The 17,528-nt window shown below is 32.5% G+C and overlaps 1 protein-coding gene across 1 annotated transcript in view; it reads left to right on the top strand.

Moving 5' to 3' along the window:
* Positions 1-3,542: 3,542 nt before the first annotated feature.
* LOTGIDRAFT_232936 (hypothetical protein) overlaps positions 3,543-17,528 on the top strand; it is a gene marked incomplete at both ends in the record, with an annotated part of 31,784 nt that continues 17,798 nt past the window's right edge. Inside the window, 25 exons of the mRNA XM_009058276.1 lie at positions 3,543-3,634; positions 3,967-4,015; positions 4,401-5,395; positions 5,584-5,900; positions 6,300-7,122; positions 7,235-7,482; positions 7,626-7,807; positions 7,959-8,128; positions 8,313-8,460; positions 9,270-9,423; positions 9,580-9,825; positions 10,048-10,232; positions 10,408-10,623; positions 10,792-10,927; positions 11,538-11,783; positions 11,987-12,118; positions 13,378-13,497; positions 13,744-13,949; positions 14,076-14,282; positions 15,160-15,336; positions 15,589-15,727; positions 16,110-16,218; positions 16,381-16,453; positions 16,699-16,833; positions 17,131-17,317. Coding sequence (XP_009056524.1) covers positions 3,543-3,634; positions 3,967-4,015; positions 4,401-5,395; positions 5,584-5,900; positions 6,300-7,122; positions 7,235-7,482; positions 7,626-7,807; positions 7,959-8,128; positions 8,313-8,460; positions 9,270-9,423; positions 9,580-9,825; positions 10,048-10,232; positions 10,408-10,623; positions 10,792-10,927; positions 11,538-11,783; positions 11,987-12,118; positions 13,378-13,497; positions 13,744-13,949; positions 14,076-14,282; positions 15,160-15,336; positions 15,589-15,727; positions 16,110-16,218; positions 16,381-16,453; positions 16,699-16,833; positions 17,131-17,317 — 5,692 coding nt within the window. The remainder of the gene's footprint in view (positions 3,635-3,966; positions 4,016-4,400; positions 5,396-5,583; positions 5,901-6,299; positions 7,123-7,234; positions 7,483-7,625; positions 7,808-7,958; positions 8,129-8,312; positions 8,461-9,269; positions 9,424-9,579; positions 9,826-10,047; positions 10,233-10,407; positions 10,624-10,791; positions 10,928-11,537; positions 11,784-11,986; positions 12,119-13,377; positions 13,498-13,743; positions 13,950-14,075; positions 14,283-15,159; positions 15,337-15,588; positions 15,728-16,109; positions 16,219-16,380; positions 16,454-16,698; positions 16,834-17,130; positions 17,318-17,528) is intronic.

The raw sequence follows: 17,528 nt of genomic DNA on the forward strand, positions 1-17,528 counted from the left end.
AGTGTCTAGTTGTATTCCAAATATCAAGGTTCTACATCAAATAGATCATAAGATATACATACACCAAGCTCAAAAAGACGCAAATATTGTAAAAAAAACCTCAAATTTGAAAAATCACGAATTTCAATTTTGCTTTAAAAGAACGATTGTTATATATCTATGTAAAGGGCATGAGAAGCACATTAGGAAACCGAAAAAATTAACCCTCTAGGTTAAGTAGGTCACGTGCTAGAGCAGTCCAAAGTTGCGAATTTGGCTTTTTACGGATAGCTATAAAACCGGAAGTACATGTCGGAGGTCAAAGGTCAAAGTATCAAATGATAGCCAAGGTCAATGACCTTTGACCCTATGAAGGTCAAGGTCATCAAAGGTCAAGGTCACATGGTGTGATCGTTTAAAGCTTTAAAAAATTTCAACCGGAAGTTGCAAAAAAGCAAAAGCGAAATTCAAAATTCGGCTCCCAATAATTTTTGCGCAATCGATTGCAGAATACATTCACATCAAATTTGAGCATATCAACTTTTACCCTGAGGCCCCATTTTGAGTTTTACAAAAGTGTGTTTTTTCAATATGGCGGCCAAAGTATCACTTCCGGTCTGGATTTTATTTTAAAATCGGCCATAAAATTTTATTTGCCAAAGATCAGCCAAATTTTGTTGACCTACATAAATTACACCGGAAGTTATTCAACCGGAAGTAGATTTAAAGTTCAGTCGCTTTCCTGTTGAAAATCAGAAATGACGTACAAAATTTGACTGTATCATATTATTAACATTAGTGAAGTCTCTTTGCATTTAAAATTTCAGATCAATCGATGCAAAATCAAAAAAGTTGCAAAAACATCGAAAAATTTGATCGAAAAAAGTGAGCGACGAATTTTCGAATTTCGTAATTTTTCAAGTGCTATCAGGTCAGAAATTACAGGTAGATTATAAAAATGAAAACCCGAAGAAAATCGATGCAAAAATGCGCCTTCTAGAGCCGATTTTCGACTTTTTGCACATGTTGAACTGTGAAAAAAAAAAAAAAGAATGGACATTTCGATAACAAACTGGGACTTTTGCTGAAAGCAAAGTCCCACAATAAATTCTGTTCCAATTCCTTACATTGAATACTTGTCAGCAAGGTTCGACAGAAATTTATTTTCTTGACAATGTGTTTTATTTACATTGTCTTTAAAACATTTTACCTCCAAAAATTGATTCCGAAACAACCCAACACAATGGTGCATTATGATATGTTAGAATTTTTATCAGAGCTATGCTGGAATATCGGTCGTATAATCATTGCTGTTTCATTAGCCCATCAGCCCGAGTGCTGTAGTCCCCGCGACTAAAGTGTTTTTCGCTGTCATCGATAGATCACCATGACTCTCATTGATAAATCAGTTTCAGAGTGTTATAGCTTAAACATAATAATTGACGGAAATGTTCTTTTGCTACACATATCAAAACGGTTCTTTTCTGCCTATTATTCAAAAATGTATGAGTTCAAGGAAATCCTTCATGTACTTTCCTGCTCTTTAAAGGAAGATTACTGATTGTAATTTCAAGTTGTATGCGTGCGCCCAGTGTATGCCTATAAACATTATCTATTGTTATAGCAACATGATGTAGACAATGCATCAGAACATTTGTCTACTATGTTGACATGTAATTGGAATTATGACATAATATACCGAGACAGAATTCCTGGCAATAGACTCGATTAGCACGACTTTTATCATGATCATAAACTCCAGGGTATCATTTAGCTGTGTTCGGCCTGTTGACTGATATAATATCTTTGAATATTTGAATTTCTCTATAGAATCGTTTCTTATCGCATTAATCTGAGATCATTTTCAATCATTTAATATGAAGAACTTTCGGTAAAGGATACGCAAATAGGGGCATTGCTAAACCCGTCTGTATTAATCATAAGGTCGCGTAAAACACATATTTTTTCATTCAATTTTCGGAGCACATACTTCTTTCAGACTTGAAGTATTACAAAAACATAGTAATACACTCTAAATTCAAAATAAGATCTTTTTTTGTCCACATTGAGATTAAAAATCTGATCACAGAGCAAGAAGTATAAGAATTGACGTCTATAGACTGGATAGAGTAGATGAATATTAGACACATTGGCGCCATTCTCCTTGGACCTGGCTCTGATTAAATTTCAGAAGGCGTCAAGTTTTCTCCATGCCCAGACATTCTGTCTATTGATATTTAAAATCTTATAGCAGTTCTAAAGAATTATACTGAAATTGAGACATGGCAACAGCGTGCCTGAAAATTTCAAATCCATCATTAAATAACAGATTAGTTGTATTCTTCGACCCACAATATCTAGAAACCTTATAAACATGACGTTAAGTCTGGAAATAGGAACGATTATTTCCAAGCTATAAAATATCTCTTGCTATAGAAATTTTGTACCTGGGGGTATTTATATACTGCTCATTAGGCTACTGCTCGAATTTGAAGTAAAATCAATTAAAACCTGTAAACTCAGACGAAAATTGAAAGGAAGTCTTTAAGTATTTCTAACAATACATTCATATGTGTTTTGGTGTCAATGTTGCACATCAAATCGATCTCTAAAAGTACTTTAATTCTTCAAATATGTTAAAATAGACCAGCTTATAAAAGATTACTAGGTACTTTATCTCTGAAGGGACCCCCACCCTTTTTTTTTACTAGCTAAATTAAATTTGTTGTCCCTGTTGGCCTTACTTAATTTGTAATGTTGTGTGATATGTCGGCCTATTCTCAAATCTCAAAGGCTAATTTACAAAGGCCCAAACCTGCCATGTAACGTCGATCAGCTACAAAAGTATAAGAATCGTAATTTGAAATTTCAAATAAATGAAAACGGAGTTGGATTATTTGGGGAACAAACTAGGGAACCCCCACCGACGTCGCCACTGTGTGCATTTTAGTAGATATTTACAAGACCCATCCAACCTAGCTCATGCAGCCCCGTATATCTAAATCTGTACGGGTCTTTCCTTGCATAGAGTGTTAACATGTTATTATGGTACTGGTACCTTGCAATTGATACAGTAGATCTATATATAGATAAACTAATGGTTTAAAGATTGGGAATGGCCCTAAGAATTGATAAACTCGACGGTCTTTCCGCGCGTTGATAACCGAGAAGAATGTTATTAGACTTGCTTAAGAAATCGTACATATTTGATATTCGAGACTACTTTCAGGAAGTTCCATCCACATTAACGTCAACGACAAGGTATGTCTTGATGATCACGGATAATTTATTCTTCAATCGATAATAGTTTTGATTATCCAGACGGCAATCCCTGTAATGTTTTAAGCGAATGTAGTCTTGTTGAAAAAGACTACAGAAAAGGTCAATATAGGTTCGATGAAATTCTGCATCTAATAAACATGATGAGGAAAATGGTAGACTTACAATGAACTTTGACGAGCTATTTTGCTCTGTTTAGAACAAGATTATGCCCAGCTTAATTTAGCGTATAAACATAAACTGCAGAATCCACACGACTTGAAAGAACCTTTGAAACCGTCGAGATGCCAAAGAGAAAGAGTGATTCTGCAAGTGATTTGGATGGTGACCAAACAGTGCCATTACCGATTCAGACATTTTTCTGGCGTCAAACAAGGTATGTTTCTTTTTCAGCACCATCATTAGATTCACTAGTCATTGATCATAATTATATCAAATAGATATATAAACTTGAAGCAAAAGTTAAGCCTATAATCCTACCAACATAATTCTCAAAAAACTACAGTTGCCAGTTGGTAAAGCATGATAGAGATTTGAGTAGAGAAAGAGGGGGTGGGTGCCAATTAAAAATACAGCCATTGACTTACGTTTTATCATGTTTAAATATATCATGGGTGTTTTCTAGAAGACTTATAACTGTAGGCTATTATTATTAGTGATGGCATGATGATATTTTTTGGCATTGGTTTGTCATTTTTTGCTTTTCAGTCCATTTATTCGTCCCAAGCAGGGAAAATTATGTGAGGCATCTTGTGTGGTAAGTAGGCTAGGTTTTTATGAGTCTTTTGTAGCTCTTTCAACAATTGAACATCAATCTTTGATTACTATTGGCAAATCAAGTAAATTAGAACGGCTATATGATAAATGAGATGACAGCAGATAAACATTATTGACTAAAGCTTACTCTTCTTCTTTCACTGTCCACATTTTCATACCAGATTTTCAAAAACAAGATCTATGGCATCAAAAATTCATCCATCGAGATAGACAAACTCTATAAGAAAACCAGTAGCCTAATAATAAAGTTATCTAATGTTCCAATCAGATTTCCTTCTACCAAAATGCTAGGAATAAGCTTATTGTTATTATTCTATAATCAATATGCAAATAAGATTCATATTTTTTTGGTGTAATTTTTTCAGTCATTCGAAAGAGTTGTAGTTCAAAACATTCTACATGGATTATCACCAAGTCTTTGTGAAGCTATACAAAGTGTATCTAGATGGAAGACAATACAAGCAGCATTTCCACATCTCATGCATGCATGCTCATCATTACTGTCCATCAGAAAACGTACCCATCCTGAAGCCAAGTTTACACCATTTGAGATTAAACTACTTTACACTCTTCATTGGATCATTCTTGATGCTTCTTCTGAATGTAGTGATGCTGAGCCAGAAAAACAACCCAAAGGAGCAACTTCCATGTACATGCATCCATTGAGTACTATACAATTGTTCGTATATCAATTTGCCCCATTGATTCACACAATCAAAGATGAAGATTTTCAGTCATTGAAGTTAGAAAATGGTCTGCAGCTATGGCAACCATTGTGGGAGTACCGACAACCAGATATTCCATGTTTTTCTACCCCAGTTAAGCCTCAGCGGAATGTCTTAAAAGCACAACGTAACCTTCTGAAGGTTAACACCAATGCTGCTAATATCTATGTTGGTAAAGGATCATCGAGAGAAAATTTGACATACCTCTTTGATACATCTAGTAAATTGAGCTTAACTGTTCAAGATCCCCAGAGTCCAACTGCTCCTTTAGCAAGAATGAGTGATATTTGCCCATTGTCTTCTGCTGCTTCACAAGCACCAACCATGGAGGTGATGTGTGAATACTGTAATACAGTGATGCCGATGAAATCAGGTGAAGCTGGTATGACATGTAAATGTGGTCGTAAAGACAGTTTAGTTTTTTGCCAACCAGACTCCAAATTTTACGCCTTCCAAAAACTAACATCATCTGTTGATAAAGATTATGTTAAACAGAGGTTAGCCAGTGCTGTTGTCAGTGGTAACAGAACATCAGAAGAACCTGATATGTTAAGTGCAAGTTATTTCGATGTGGCTGTTTTAAGATGTTTATTCAGTTTAAATTGGCAAGAAGAAGGTATATTGTGGTCATTGAGGTAAGTTGTATGTGTTACTGTGTTCCATCACCGCTGGATGACCATCATCTCTGTTGTGTACATAGGCCTACTGCCACTTTCACACCAGCCATTTTGAAATCTACAACTCGTGTCACAGCACAAGATTAGGTCTTACTAACATTCTCTCATGGATAAGATATAATTGACTCATGACCAATCACTTTCAGATATGTTCACCAAAGAATATTAGAAGTTTGTGATGAATTTATGAGGTTTGATCATTCAGTGCGTGCTAGAAGTAGAAGTTTACCAATGCCTGATTTAGATGTGTTACGAGGTGTACCTGGTAGTAAAGCTGGTACTCCTGATGATAATAAAAGTGGCCTGTCAACAGGACATGACACCAGGACACCCTCTCCTCAACCAACATCACCTACTATTACCAATAAACATTATTATAATGCTTCCTTCAACAACTCAGACCGTAAAGAACCTCCATTTAAAAAGATACGTGTGATAGAGTTGAAACAGTTTTTTGACTCTGGTAGGTAGAAACAATCTAGATGGGACATACTTATGTGCTTGTTTGTCTGAATTCCAAAGCAATTACCCTGAAGATCACCTTATAAATACTTTCTTCATTTGATTTGTTAGTAACTGACATTGAAATATAAAAGTTGGTTGTTACAGAAAATTCCATGTATGGACAGTGTTTGCTGTATAATAAACAATTTCTTGTACTTTGTAATTCATGATTTTTTCAGTTAAATTGATTATTCAGACAGTCAAATAACCTGTATTAATATGGCCAGATCCAAACATCATTTCAATTCCAAAGCCCTTTGGCATGATCATATAAATCATAACATTTAACTTGTTCAACTTGATGTTTGAACACTGTCCTAGAATAGTAAAGATTTTGTGATTTATTGTCTAATTAAAGGTAAAATGTTATTGAAGAAGAAAGAAAGTGGAGAAATAGATGTGACAGGGTCTCAATCACCTAAAACATGTAAAACAGATTCTGGTAGCCATGGTTTCAAGTCTTATAATGATGACTCATCTAGTTCCTGTACTATTTCAACAGTGGATACAGAGACAGAACTTATACGCCCTAATTCTGTACATGGTACATATTCTTCAAAAGAGGATAAACATTCTGCTTGTGGACAACGTATTAGTATGCCTACCCTGCCTCAATCTGATAGAGAATCAGTTGGTAGTAGCAGCCATCACAGTGGTCATGACTCTTCTAATTCATCTAAAGATGACCTACAGAAACCTGAACCTATTCGGCGACCAATTATAACTATCACTGAACACAGCCCAGATCCTAAATTCCCTTCTAATTATGATTTATGTATGAGTGAAGGTGATGCTGAAGAAAGCCACATCAATCAAAACCTGTCTCGAAGTATGACAGATTCTAATATACATTACCAAGTTGAAGAAGAAATCCAAGAAGTAGCAGGATCCAAGTATTATATACAAGATAATGGACATTTGAATTATAAAGTTATATTACGTGCTGTACATTTTATAGCTCTATCAGAACGTTCACCATCTATCTGTGAAGTTCTGTTGAACATTTTAAATTGTTTAGTAGATTTAGATATAATTGAAGTCCATCAACAGACACCTAGTCCTCAGTCAGTGTCTTCACCAGATAGTACTATCACCAGTCAACAAACTGATAAATCACCTACTAATGAAAGCTCAAAAGGTCATGTAACAGCTCACAGTTTAGCAATGGAATCTTTATTTAGGTATGATCTTTAAATTTTTTGTAAACAATGTGTAATGCTAATTCTGTTCCAACCTCAAAGTGTTCAGTCAGTGATAAATAACAATACAATACCACACGATGTTCCATTTCAGAATCTACAAAGCTTTAGGATGTCCACATGGTTGTGGAGATGGTATTGTTGGTGCACAAGGTGACCATCTGAGGTTGAAAGGTCAACAGTGCTTAAAGAGACTACAGAAACTGAATCCACCTCTATTCCATAAGTTTTTAAGGGACACAGTAAAGAAGAAGAATTTACAGGAGTCTGTAGATTTTCTACATGCTGTTTTAGGATTCTGTACTGATCCTACAATTATTTTACAATCACCACAGGGCAACTGTAAGTAGAAAAAACGCTTCTGCACCAACTATGAAAGCATCTTGAACTTCATAGAGACACAGCCTTAGGCAAACTGGATTCTGTTTATTTGAAATTGAAAATGTAACAACATAGATGGTTTATCACAAATGTATTTATTTTAGCCCAGAAAAAGTCTGCTTCACAAGAAACTCTACCTAGAAATGGATATGCTAATAATTTTGGTCACAGTATTGGAGGGGAAGGATATAGAGGTGTAGAGGGTGTATTAATAGCTAATGTATTTAAACATTTCGTATCAAGATGTGTAGAAAGTGTATCTGAATTATGTGGTCATGAAAATATTGTAAGTACCTGTATTATATTTTCAACATTTCCAGTGTATTTTATGCTTATGTTGTGCATGTAGGCCTCAATATTTCTTTATTTATATACCCAATGAAATATGTATAAGCTTACCAACTTGTAATTATTTTATTTCATATGTTATTTTAAAGGGATTATTCTGTGATGTCAGACAATTTACATCCTATGTGAAAGAAATACATGGTGGAACATATCGTAGAATAGCATTGAGTGGTTTATTAGATTCACTGCAGAAACTACGCAGACGTAAAATTGAGAAAGAGCGGGAAGCCAAGATGGCAAAGCCAGAAGCTAGAATGCGGTAAGTGAAATATAGATAAGTGTGTTTTGGGTTAGTTCGATATAGTAAACTGGCATGTGATAAATAATTATAAGTAAGTCTATTACTGGTACAAAACTGTAGGAAAATTGACTGTGCAATGAAGATCTCCGAATCAAGGGAGTGAATTTATGTGAAAGCTATCAGTATTGTGTGTATTTTTCAGCAGAACAACATCGGTAACTAGTGATAGTGGTGATGAAAAAGAGGTAACAAGTCAATCACCTATATCTTCTACTATAATACATACTAATACAGATACTAACACACCGGTTAAATCACGCAAATCTTTCTTCCGTAGAAAACTTCGTAAGGTAAATATACTACTAACATGTTACTTTCAATGTATATCTGACATTGGCTGAAAGTTCTTTTGCAATGAACAAATATCCAACATTGGCACTGGCATTCTTATCAGGTGTATATCACTGATTCTGTGTTTAGCTGTCATTTTGTGGAATCTCTAAGGCTAATAGATTTATTTCTAGGCATCCAGGTAATAACAATACATAGTAGTTATAGTTATAGTTATATAACTTCAAATTTCTGACCATTGTATGTGAATAAAATCTTGAAGTTACAGTAAATATCTCATTTCATAACACACATGCTCAAGTAGGTGATCTTTGTGATGCTTGATTATAATATGTCAGATATACATGTTATTTCTATCGTATATGTTTTAATTATTTCTGATATTTTTTGTAATGAAATGTGTTCCAATCATGACATTATTCTTGACATGACTTGAAATAGTGTATTTTGTAACAAACAATCCTAACATTATGTACTGTCTAACACTGACTTATTTGTTATTTAACAAGCATAGATGATGTATATCACATATATAATATATTCTGAGAATATTCTGGTAAAAGCTAGAAAAAATGGGAGATTTGAGTCCTGACTTGAAGTAAACCATATTTGTATCAAATTCATATAGATGACAATAACACAGTAAATCATTATTGATGCTTAGAATCGTACCTTGAAGTTATTATACCTTTTACTGGTACTGAGTATTAATTTTCTGGTTTGGCCACAGATCAGATTTCTTGACAAAATTTTTTCCTCCTTTCTACATGTACATTTGACACTAAAACTCTAATATTTGATATTGTAGTCATTAATGTTTCAATATGCTGCAAGTGATAGTGAATTATTAGATGAAGGTACACATGGTAAGAGAAGTCCTAGAACTAGTATATCAGCAGCAGAAGATGATTCACCTTCTGGATTTAGTACTCCAAGACGAAGATTTAGTAAATTTCAAATAGGTCAGTCGAATACTTTCTTCTTTGTTATATTTGAGTTAGAGGTTGTAAAGCAAAAATACATAATGCTGACTTCATGATATCACAAGAGAAGAAAAAATGCCTATTTTTGACTTACGTTACTTTGAAAACCAATAATATTTGATAATAAAATTTCAGGATGGAGAAGAGGTACCAAGTCTGATCATGAAGATGATTCTCATCATGAAATGACAGGATTAGATAGACGAGATAGTAGAAGTGATGTACAAGTTCATACTGGTAGAACTAAAGCTAAGATGTCATTTAAAGCTGCTAGTCATGCTACTTTAACATTTCTTAGTGCTAGGAAGAAACTGTCTAATGATAAGGAAACATTGATGAAGGCTTGGAATAGAGGTCGAGCTAAAGTCAATAGTAACGATGGTAGGTCAATTTATTACAGCCAAAGTAAATTGTTACTTTGATGAATATTGATAAATTAGACGTGAACTGATGTAATCAAGCAAGATATTCAAATTATGAATTCCATATCAAATATGATCATAATGCCCACACAAAATGGCAAGATGTTAAATGATTTGATAAATAACAATTGACTACACAATATGATCTTCATTTTGCATGTTTTGTAATTTGTATTAACAGGTGCACATGGTGGTAAAACAGGTACAAGTCATGACATTAGTTCTGAAGCTATTATTGTCAAAGAAAAGAAAATGGTGGACAAATACCTCATCAGATCAGGAATGCTGCGCTTCTCATTTCTTATGGAATGTTCAGCACCTGGCACATTTCCTGATCCGCAACTTGTAGCAGCCATGTTGGATTTGGTGAGTTTTAATTTTGAACATCTGTTCCTTCCAGTGGCATCGAGTGTGTTCCAGTCGGTATATATATTATTATTATGTAAAAACAACCATTAACCATTGTGAAATCTCATCATTATTTCTATCATGTGCTTGTAAGTTAAAGAATTTTAAGTTTCAAATTATTTTTTGTTCTAAGGATGCTCCTGTAGCAGCTAGAGCTGCAATGTTATTAGAATGTGCACATTTTATACATCGTTGTAACCATGGTGATTGGCCAAATTGGATGAAATTGAATTTACCAAGTTTTAGACATACAGTAGCAGCATTACAAAATCGTGGCCAACCATCTGGTTATAGAAGAAATCTTATGTTACAACGAGCTGCAGGCAGATTATTTTATTCTTGGGCAGAGGTTGGTATACAATGATCTTATCAAATCTTAATTTTAATCCACATTCATTGAGTCTTTTTTTGCAAACCTTTCGTTAAAGAATTCATTTGATATGTCAACTATTAAATTTTCTAACCACATAACATGTACAGTGTTTGTCTATTATCAATGATATTGTTTTTTAATCAGAATTTAGGTAGTCAACTAGAATATATACTAGCTAAAGAACATGCAGACCGACTGTCTATTATCAATGATATTAAAGATGAGACTAAGAAGAAGGAATTAAGAAAAGAAGATGAAGAAGAAGATTTCCTTGATGAAGGTAGATACAGAAATTTTACCCTCTAAAAATAATTTTGATTATGCATAACAATTTTTTTTTTCATAATACATACAAAATGATATTGATATTACTGATAATGCATACAAAATAATATTGATAATGCATATAAAATGATATTGATAATGCATATAAAATGATATTGATAATGCATACAAAATAATATTGATAATGCATACAAAATAATATTGATAATGCATACAAAATAATATTGATGATGCATATAAAATAATATTGATAATGCATACAAAATAATATTGATAATGCATACAAAATAATATTGATGATGCATACAAAATAATATTGATAATGCATACAAAATAATATTGATAATGCATACAAAGTAATATTGATAATGCATAAAAATTATTTTGATATTATACATACAAATTATTTTGATAATAAACCTTTATGGTGTAATAAATCAAAACTTCCAAAGAACCTGCAATCTTGATATTCAGTTTGACTTATATAATAATAAAGAAAAGAAGGGGTAACATTTTACATATTGTGTATATATTTAAACTTTGTTCAATTTAATAGTGGGATTATCTCATATATATATATTATCTTTTTGAACTGTTAATTTCAGCATCAGTTAATGAAAAAGGAACAGAATGTCCTTATGCTTTGAAAATGTTGGGATGCCTAGTTCTACTAGAAATAACAACATTCTTGAGAGAGACTTTCCAATATCTACCTAAATCTCGCAGTCAGAAACGTGAACATCCTTGGGAGAAGACAGTCACATCCAGACGATTTAGTAGTATTGTTAGTAGTCCAGGTCACTCAGACAAAAGTTCAGAATCCAACATTGCAGAATTACCTCAAGCCACTGGTATGTTTATTAATTGCTTGATAACTCAATTATCTTATAATGCAGGCTGCAGTTTTTCTTTGATTTGGATTAACTGTTTATGAGATTTCATTCACAGCATTTATAGTGAATCAAGTTTTTCATTTGCATTTGAAATGATTTAACTTTGATGTTGCCCTAAAGATATTGCACTTTATTCATATCAATATTTTGATATTTAACAGGTCCTATAGGAAGTCCTGGTGATCGTAAAATAAGTTTTGCTGTATTAACAGAACGATCTGATTCTATACACAGTAGTACAACATCTATATCAGTTTTAGACCCTAATCTCAATGATGAAAAGAAAGAGAGAGGTCAGTAATAGATGCTTTTTCATATTTATTAATTCTGTTCTGATTTTTCTAAAGTTAATATCATTTAAACCATTTGCAAACTTGTCCTGATGAAGATATGTGTTATATATCTATATATATATAAACACTTTAGAAAAGTCAGGCAATCTCAAAATAGGAATAGATGACACAGCCCTTTTAATGACAAGTTTTAGAGTCCATAATGAGCTATAAATATCTATTTCAACATATCAACAGGTCTTTTGTAATCAACAACTAATACAGAGGAAAATTTATAATTATTACGTAGAATTTGAGAAAAAATGCGACTCCATGAAATTTTTGTTCATTTGATATTTGTTCACATTCAGTCTGACAAATTAATCTTTAATACACTTATTTTGTGTATTGATCTGCATTAAGTGTAAAATTTAGAAACATTTCTTCTTGTGACTATTTTTTCTGCCATGTATTGCAATTTATTTTTACGACTTGTTTGACAAGGAAATCTTACTTTCTTAGACATTAGAATCTGTTTAATTTTTATTGCTGGTAATTTAAATGGATAAAAAGAAACTGTATGGAAATCATGAAGTGCTATAATATAACTGGATTCACAATACAACATTTTTATCTTTTTCTTTATGATAAAAGAATACTTTCATAATATGAATTTTGAATGAAAAGCACATAAAATATTGGAGTTGTACAATAAATTCAAATTGGCGTTGATTTCAGACTTTGGGATAAATGTCATATAATATCATATATCATGTGGTGAAATAAAAAGATACTTTGATCAAAAGCTGAATATGACAGAAATTGACCTCCATAATATTTGTTCTCAAAAAAGAAACACCTATATATTTTAACAAGGATAACAACTTAGGTTCACAGTTAAGGATCCTTTCAACCAGCTGGTCTTTGGCCGAACCTCCTGATCTTTTTTGGTTTATCCATACCCATTTACAGCTGGGTCGACTGGAATTATGAGTGAAGATGACTTATTCAAGGTCATCAGACTTTCATACCCCGATCGTGAACGAAACCCACAGCCGCCATTTGCTCGACTCAACCAAGGAAATGACGTCATGTAAAGAACCAACAATCTAAAAGACTGTTCTATACAACCTCACAAAAGAATAGAGGATGATAAAAATCTTTTTTAGGCATGGCTGAATTTTCTGGAAGGTTTTCAAAGTGGTCGAATCAAGATAGTATAACAAGTATGAAATGTAACACTTAATGTATTTAATCTGTATCAATTATTTATCTCGTAGGTCGAAGATTAGCTCAAGGAAGACAGAAACTATTACGTCACTTTAGAAGAGGTTCTACCCACAATGCAAGCTTCAGACATAATCGTAGTTTTAAATTTAAAAGACAAGAAGGCAGTGGTAGTAAGTATCATTTATTTCTGAATTATTTTTATATTTATGGTTTTTTCAATCTGTAAAATTGTTGTACTTTGACAGAGAAATATGGACAAATAATACCATCCTTCCGGAGCGTTGATCTGTTTGCTGAAAACATTGTAGACAATTTTTTTTTAATGAGCTCTTGATAGAGTATTTCAGAAACAATCTTTGAGTTATTGCCCTTTGACTTTATGGACATGAATATAAACTACTATACTTTATTTGAAGGTATCAAACAAATGGGAAGTTTAAGATCTAGGAAAGTTAGTAGTCAATCATTACAATCAGAAGCTAAGTTTGTTGAAGAAGACCCAGTATTAACAGAAGATACAGAATCAGTGACTATGTTAAGTGATGATACACAGGAATCACCTGGTGAACGCGATCAGGAAGTTGAAGATGAACAGCTTTATCAGGATTTACCTTGGATTAAAGTGAGTTAATTCCCCTTAAACTGACGAAGGTTTTTTAACTTGAATTTAGTATACATACCATAGAGGTGAAAATAATAAAAAAAGGAGGATCTTTTAATGGTATTTGTTTCTTTTTTTTTTCTCTAGGTTGTTGTACAGATAGCCAACTTATCCAATTTTATATGTCCCCACCATAACTACTGTCACCCTAACTGTTATGAACGGCAGAGACGAAGTTGTTCACGTTTAATAACAGCACTACGTAAAATACATGACTCTACAGAGGAAAGTGAATCTGACTCCTATAAACTTGATCAAAATAAAGAAACAGTCAAAGAAAAGATTAAGAGAAAAGTAAGTTTAATTGATTTATTTTAAAATTTAAGTTCTGATTAATATTTCCTGGATTTCCTTTGTCCCAAAACCAGTTTTAACATCTCTCTTATATGTGAAACCATGTGATGTTTATAAATTGGAGGTAATGAGAATTGTCATCGTTGTTTTATTTCCTCACTTCGATTCACTTGAGTAATGGATGTTGTTGTAGGTTTAAAATTTGTGAGGGGACTTCATTGTAGTCACATATTGACAGTTATTGCATAAATAAAGTGATCAAGTGAGCATGATTCACTTTACTGAAAAAGATGTTTACATGATCTGAAACACAGTGTAATCAATATGAATTTGATGAACCGAAAGATTAATTATTGTTTTTAAACTGCATTAAAGATGTTTTCCCTTATTTTCATTAATGAAAATGCTAATACTTATATGAATAGAAAGTAGAAGTGTTCTAATCATTGGAAAAATACCAGTTTGTCCATAAATCATAATTAGCTAAATTAAAAGAGAATTACCAGCAGAATTCCAATGAGTGACCGATCAAGAAAGGTCAAAAAGTTTTTTTTTATTTATCCAGACTGTACATACATGGGCATTTATGATTGGTTAGAACTCTTAATTATATGCAATAAAAACATGATATGATTAATACATGATAATTCATTGGAAACACCAATTAATCAAATAGTTTGTCTAATTTGACGCTTAAAAATAAGGAAACCCATCTTTAAGGTCAACCATTGTGTTAAATTTATTCTTGATATGGATGTAGATTGCAAGAAATAAATATCTTTAAAACAGCTCCATATAAGTCAGTATGATATAATAGTGATATATTAGTCTATATATAAAACTACTGCTATCAAGACATTCTGTTTTTTCCATCCAGGAATCTTTGTTTCAACTAACATCTCCAACAAGAAGGAGAGAAAGCACACCTTTATTGGAGAAAATCAAATCAGATGTATCCATGACTAAATTGAAACTTAATTCAACTTGGAAAAAGGAAGAAAAACCAAAAGAAATCAAAGAAGATCCACTAATAATCAAATACCTTCAATCTCAGGTAAGTTTATGTTGTGTGTTTAAAACTAACTCAATGTGTTATCTTTATAATTTCTAGTTCACATTGTATTTTGTGTCACTTTCATCATCATATCCTATCTTTTTTTTCAACACAACATGTTATCTTTTATTTTACAAAATCAGAGACTGACACAATATGTTCTCTTTGCTTTCCAAGAGTAGAGATTAAAACAAGGTTATCATTAAATTATCTGATCTGGGATTCATGCTATGTGTTATCTTTATATTGTAGGCACAGAGACTGACCCAATGTCCTATGACAATATTATGTAAAGCAGCACCAATATTAAGTGTAGAGAATTTTATTGATATGATGCCAGTAGCCTGGGAACTGATCTTAGAAAGTGATCAGGAATTAGCTGCTGCTGCAGGTAAGATTTAACTTTCAGTGGACTACCTCTTAAAGTGTCAAACTTGGTCAACAAGTTCATCAGTTGGACTTAACAGGTGCCATGACTAAAGACTAGAATTTCTATATAACACAATAATATACCCATTAAACTAAAAATTGTTAAAAACACACTTCTAATTAGTGTAATGAATCATTACTTAGTTTTATGAATTTATTGGACTATAGAGGGATTCTGTCATATATTGTTTAAAACCAGGTAAGTCCACTGATGATCAGTGATTATTTTGTTCAAGTTAAAAAAGAGGTAGTATGTCTTTAAGGGTTGTAACCTGTAGTACAAGCAACATCAGGATCAATATCATACGAGATAATGTTAAAATTTGAATTCAATTTAATTTCAGCCTCTGTGTTTCTACTATCATCAGTCAAATCACCAGATAAAGTAAGAAATATGATAATTAAAGAACTACAACATGAAGAAACAGCACAGAGAATAAATGCTGTTATCAGGTATGTTCAAGTTTTATTAGTACTATTTATAGTCATATTATGATCATGCAATATTGACACAATTTGAGGTATTTAGAACATCTGATACAATTTAATGGTAATTACAATGCTACTTTTCAATAATGATAAACTAGAACTGAACAATTCCTTTTTTCTTCTTAGGTTTGGAATATTATGGCGATTCAGATATCAAGTTTGGCCTAGAATGGAAGAAGGATCCAATTTATTTTTTAAAGTAAGCTATAGAATTTGATTGTCTACATTTTATATCAGTATAATATCACTGTCTTGTTTTTATTTTAGAAACTCAAATTTCATGGACAGATCTTGAGTTCAAATTTTAAATGCTAAATGTGAACAATAAATTTTTTGAATACTTCCCAAATATATTTCAATTCAAACAGCTTGAACAAGAACAAGAACTGTTTTATTATTACCTGTGTGTTCCTTGATTATATTTAGTAATTAATTTTTCAATAGATACCACCACCTGGTATAGATTTTACTCTGCCCTCACCAACTATTGGTTTACCTAATCTCACTGTCATTGATCCACCATGGATGCCACATTTTAAAACTAAGATAGAAGAAGTGACTATAAATCAAGAAGAGTCAGTAAGTAAAATCTTATACATGTATATCTGCCAATATTGAAATATTTATATTTTTTGGTCCTTATGCTGCTTCTACTATTCATGTTTGTGAAAGCGATAAACACAAGAAAATTGAATTAAGCTGCTTTTTTTCCCCTTTATTTCAATGTATTCATTTGTTTGTGACAGATTCATTATTCTTTTTCGCCAAAGTTAACAACAGCATTTTGGGCCAATTAAACTATATTTTTGGACTAAAGTAACTTTATTTCTATATGAATACTTAGCACTCTTTCATCCTTCTTTTTTAAATCATCAGAAATCACTTGTAACAGCAACAACAACTAGACGTAAACAACAACAAGAAATGATACGTAAAGGTTTACATGCTGAAGAAGAAAGAAAACGTATTGGAAGAGAAAATTTCCCAATGATGACAGTTCCTGTGTGTCAACTAGCAGCTTATGAACCAGCTTTACATAATCCTGGAGAAGAACACGAAGAGGGTAGGTGTGATGATTTATATCATAGGTATTGCTCTGCTGCTTCAGTCATAGCTTCAATATTAACCCATACCCTGCTCCTTGCATGGTTATTTATATTTATATATATATTGATATATTATTAACATTACAAATAAAGCTTATGATAGTTTTCAGGATTCCTTTTAGAAAGTAAAGCTTTTGGACCATGTGGTGCTGATTGGACTGTGTTAAA

This window comes from Lottia gigantea (assembly GCF_000327385.1).
Source record: "Lottia gigantea unplaced genomic scaffold LOTGIsca_33, whole genome shotgun sequence".
In the NCBI taxonomy this organism is placed as follows: Eukaryota; Metazoa; Mollusca; class Gastropoda; family Lottiidae; genus Lottia; species Lottia gigantea.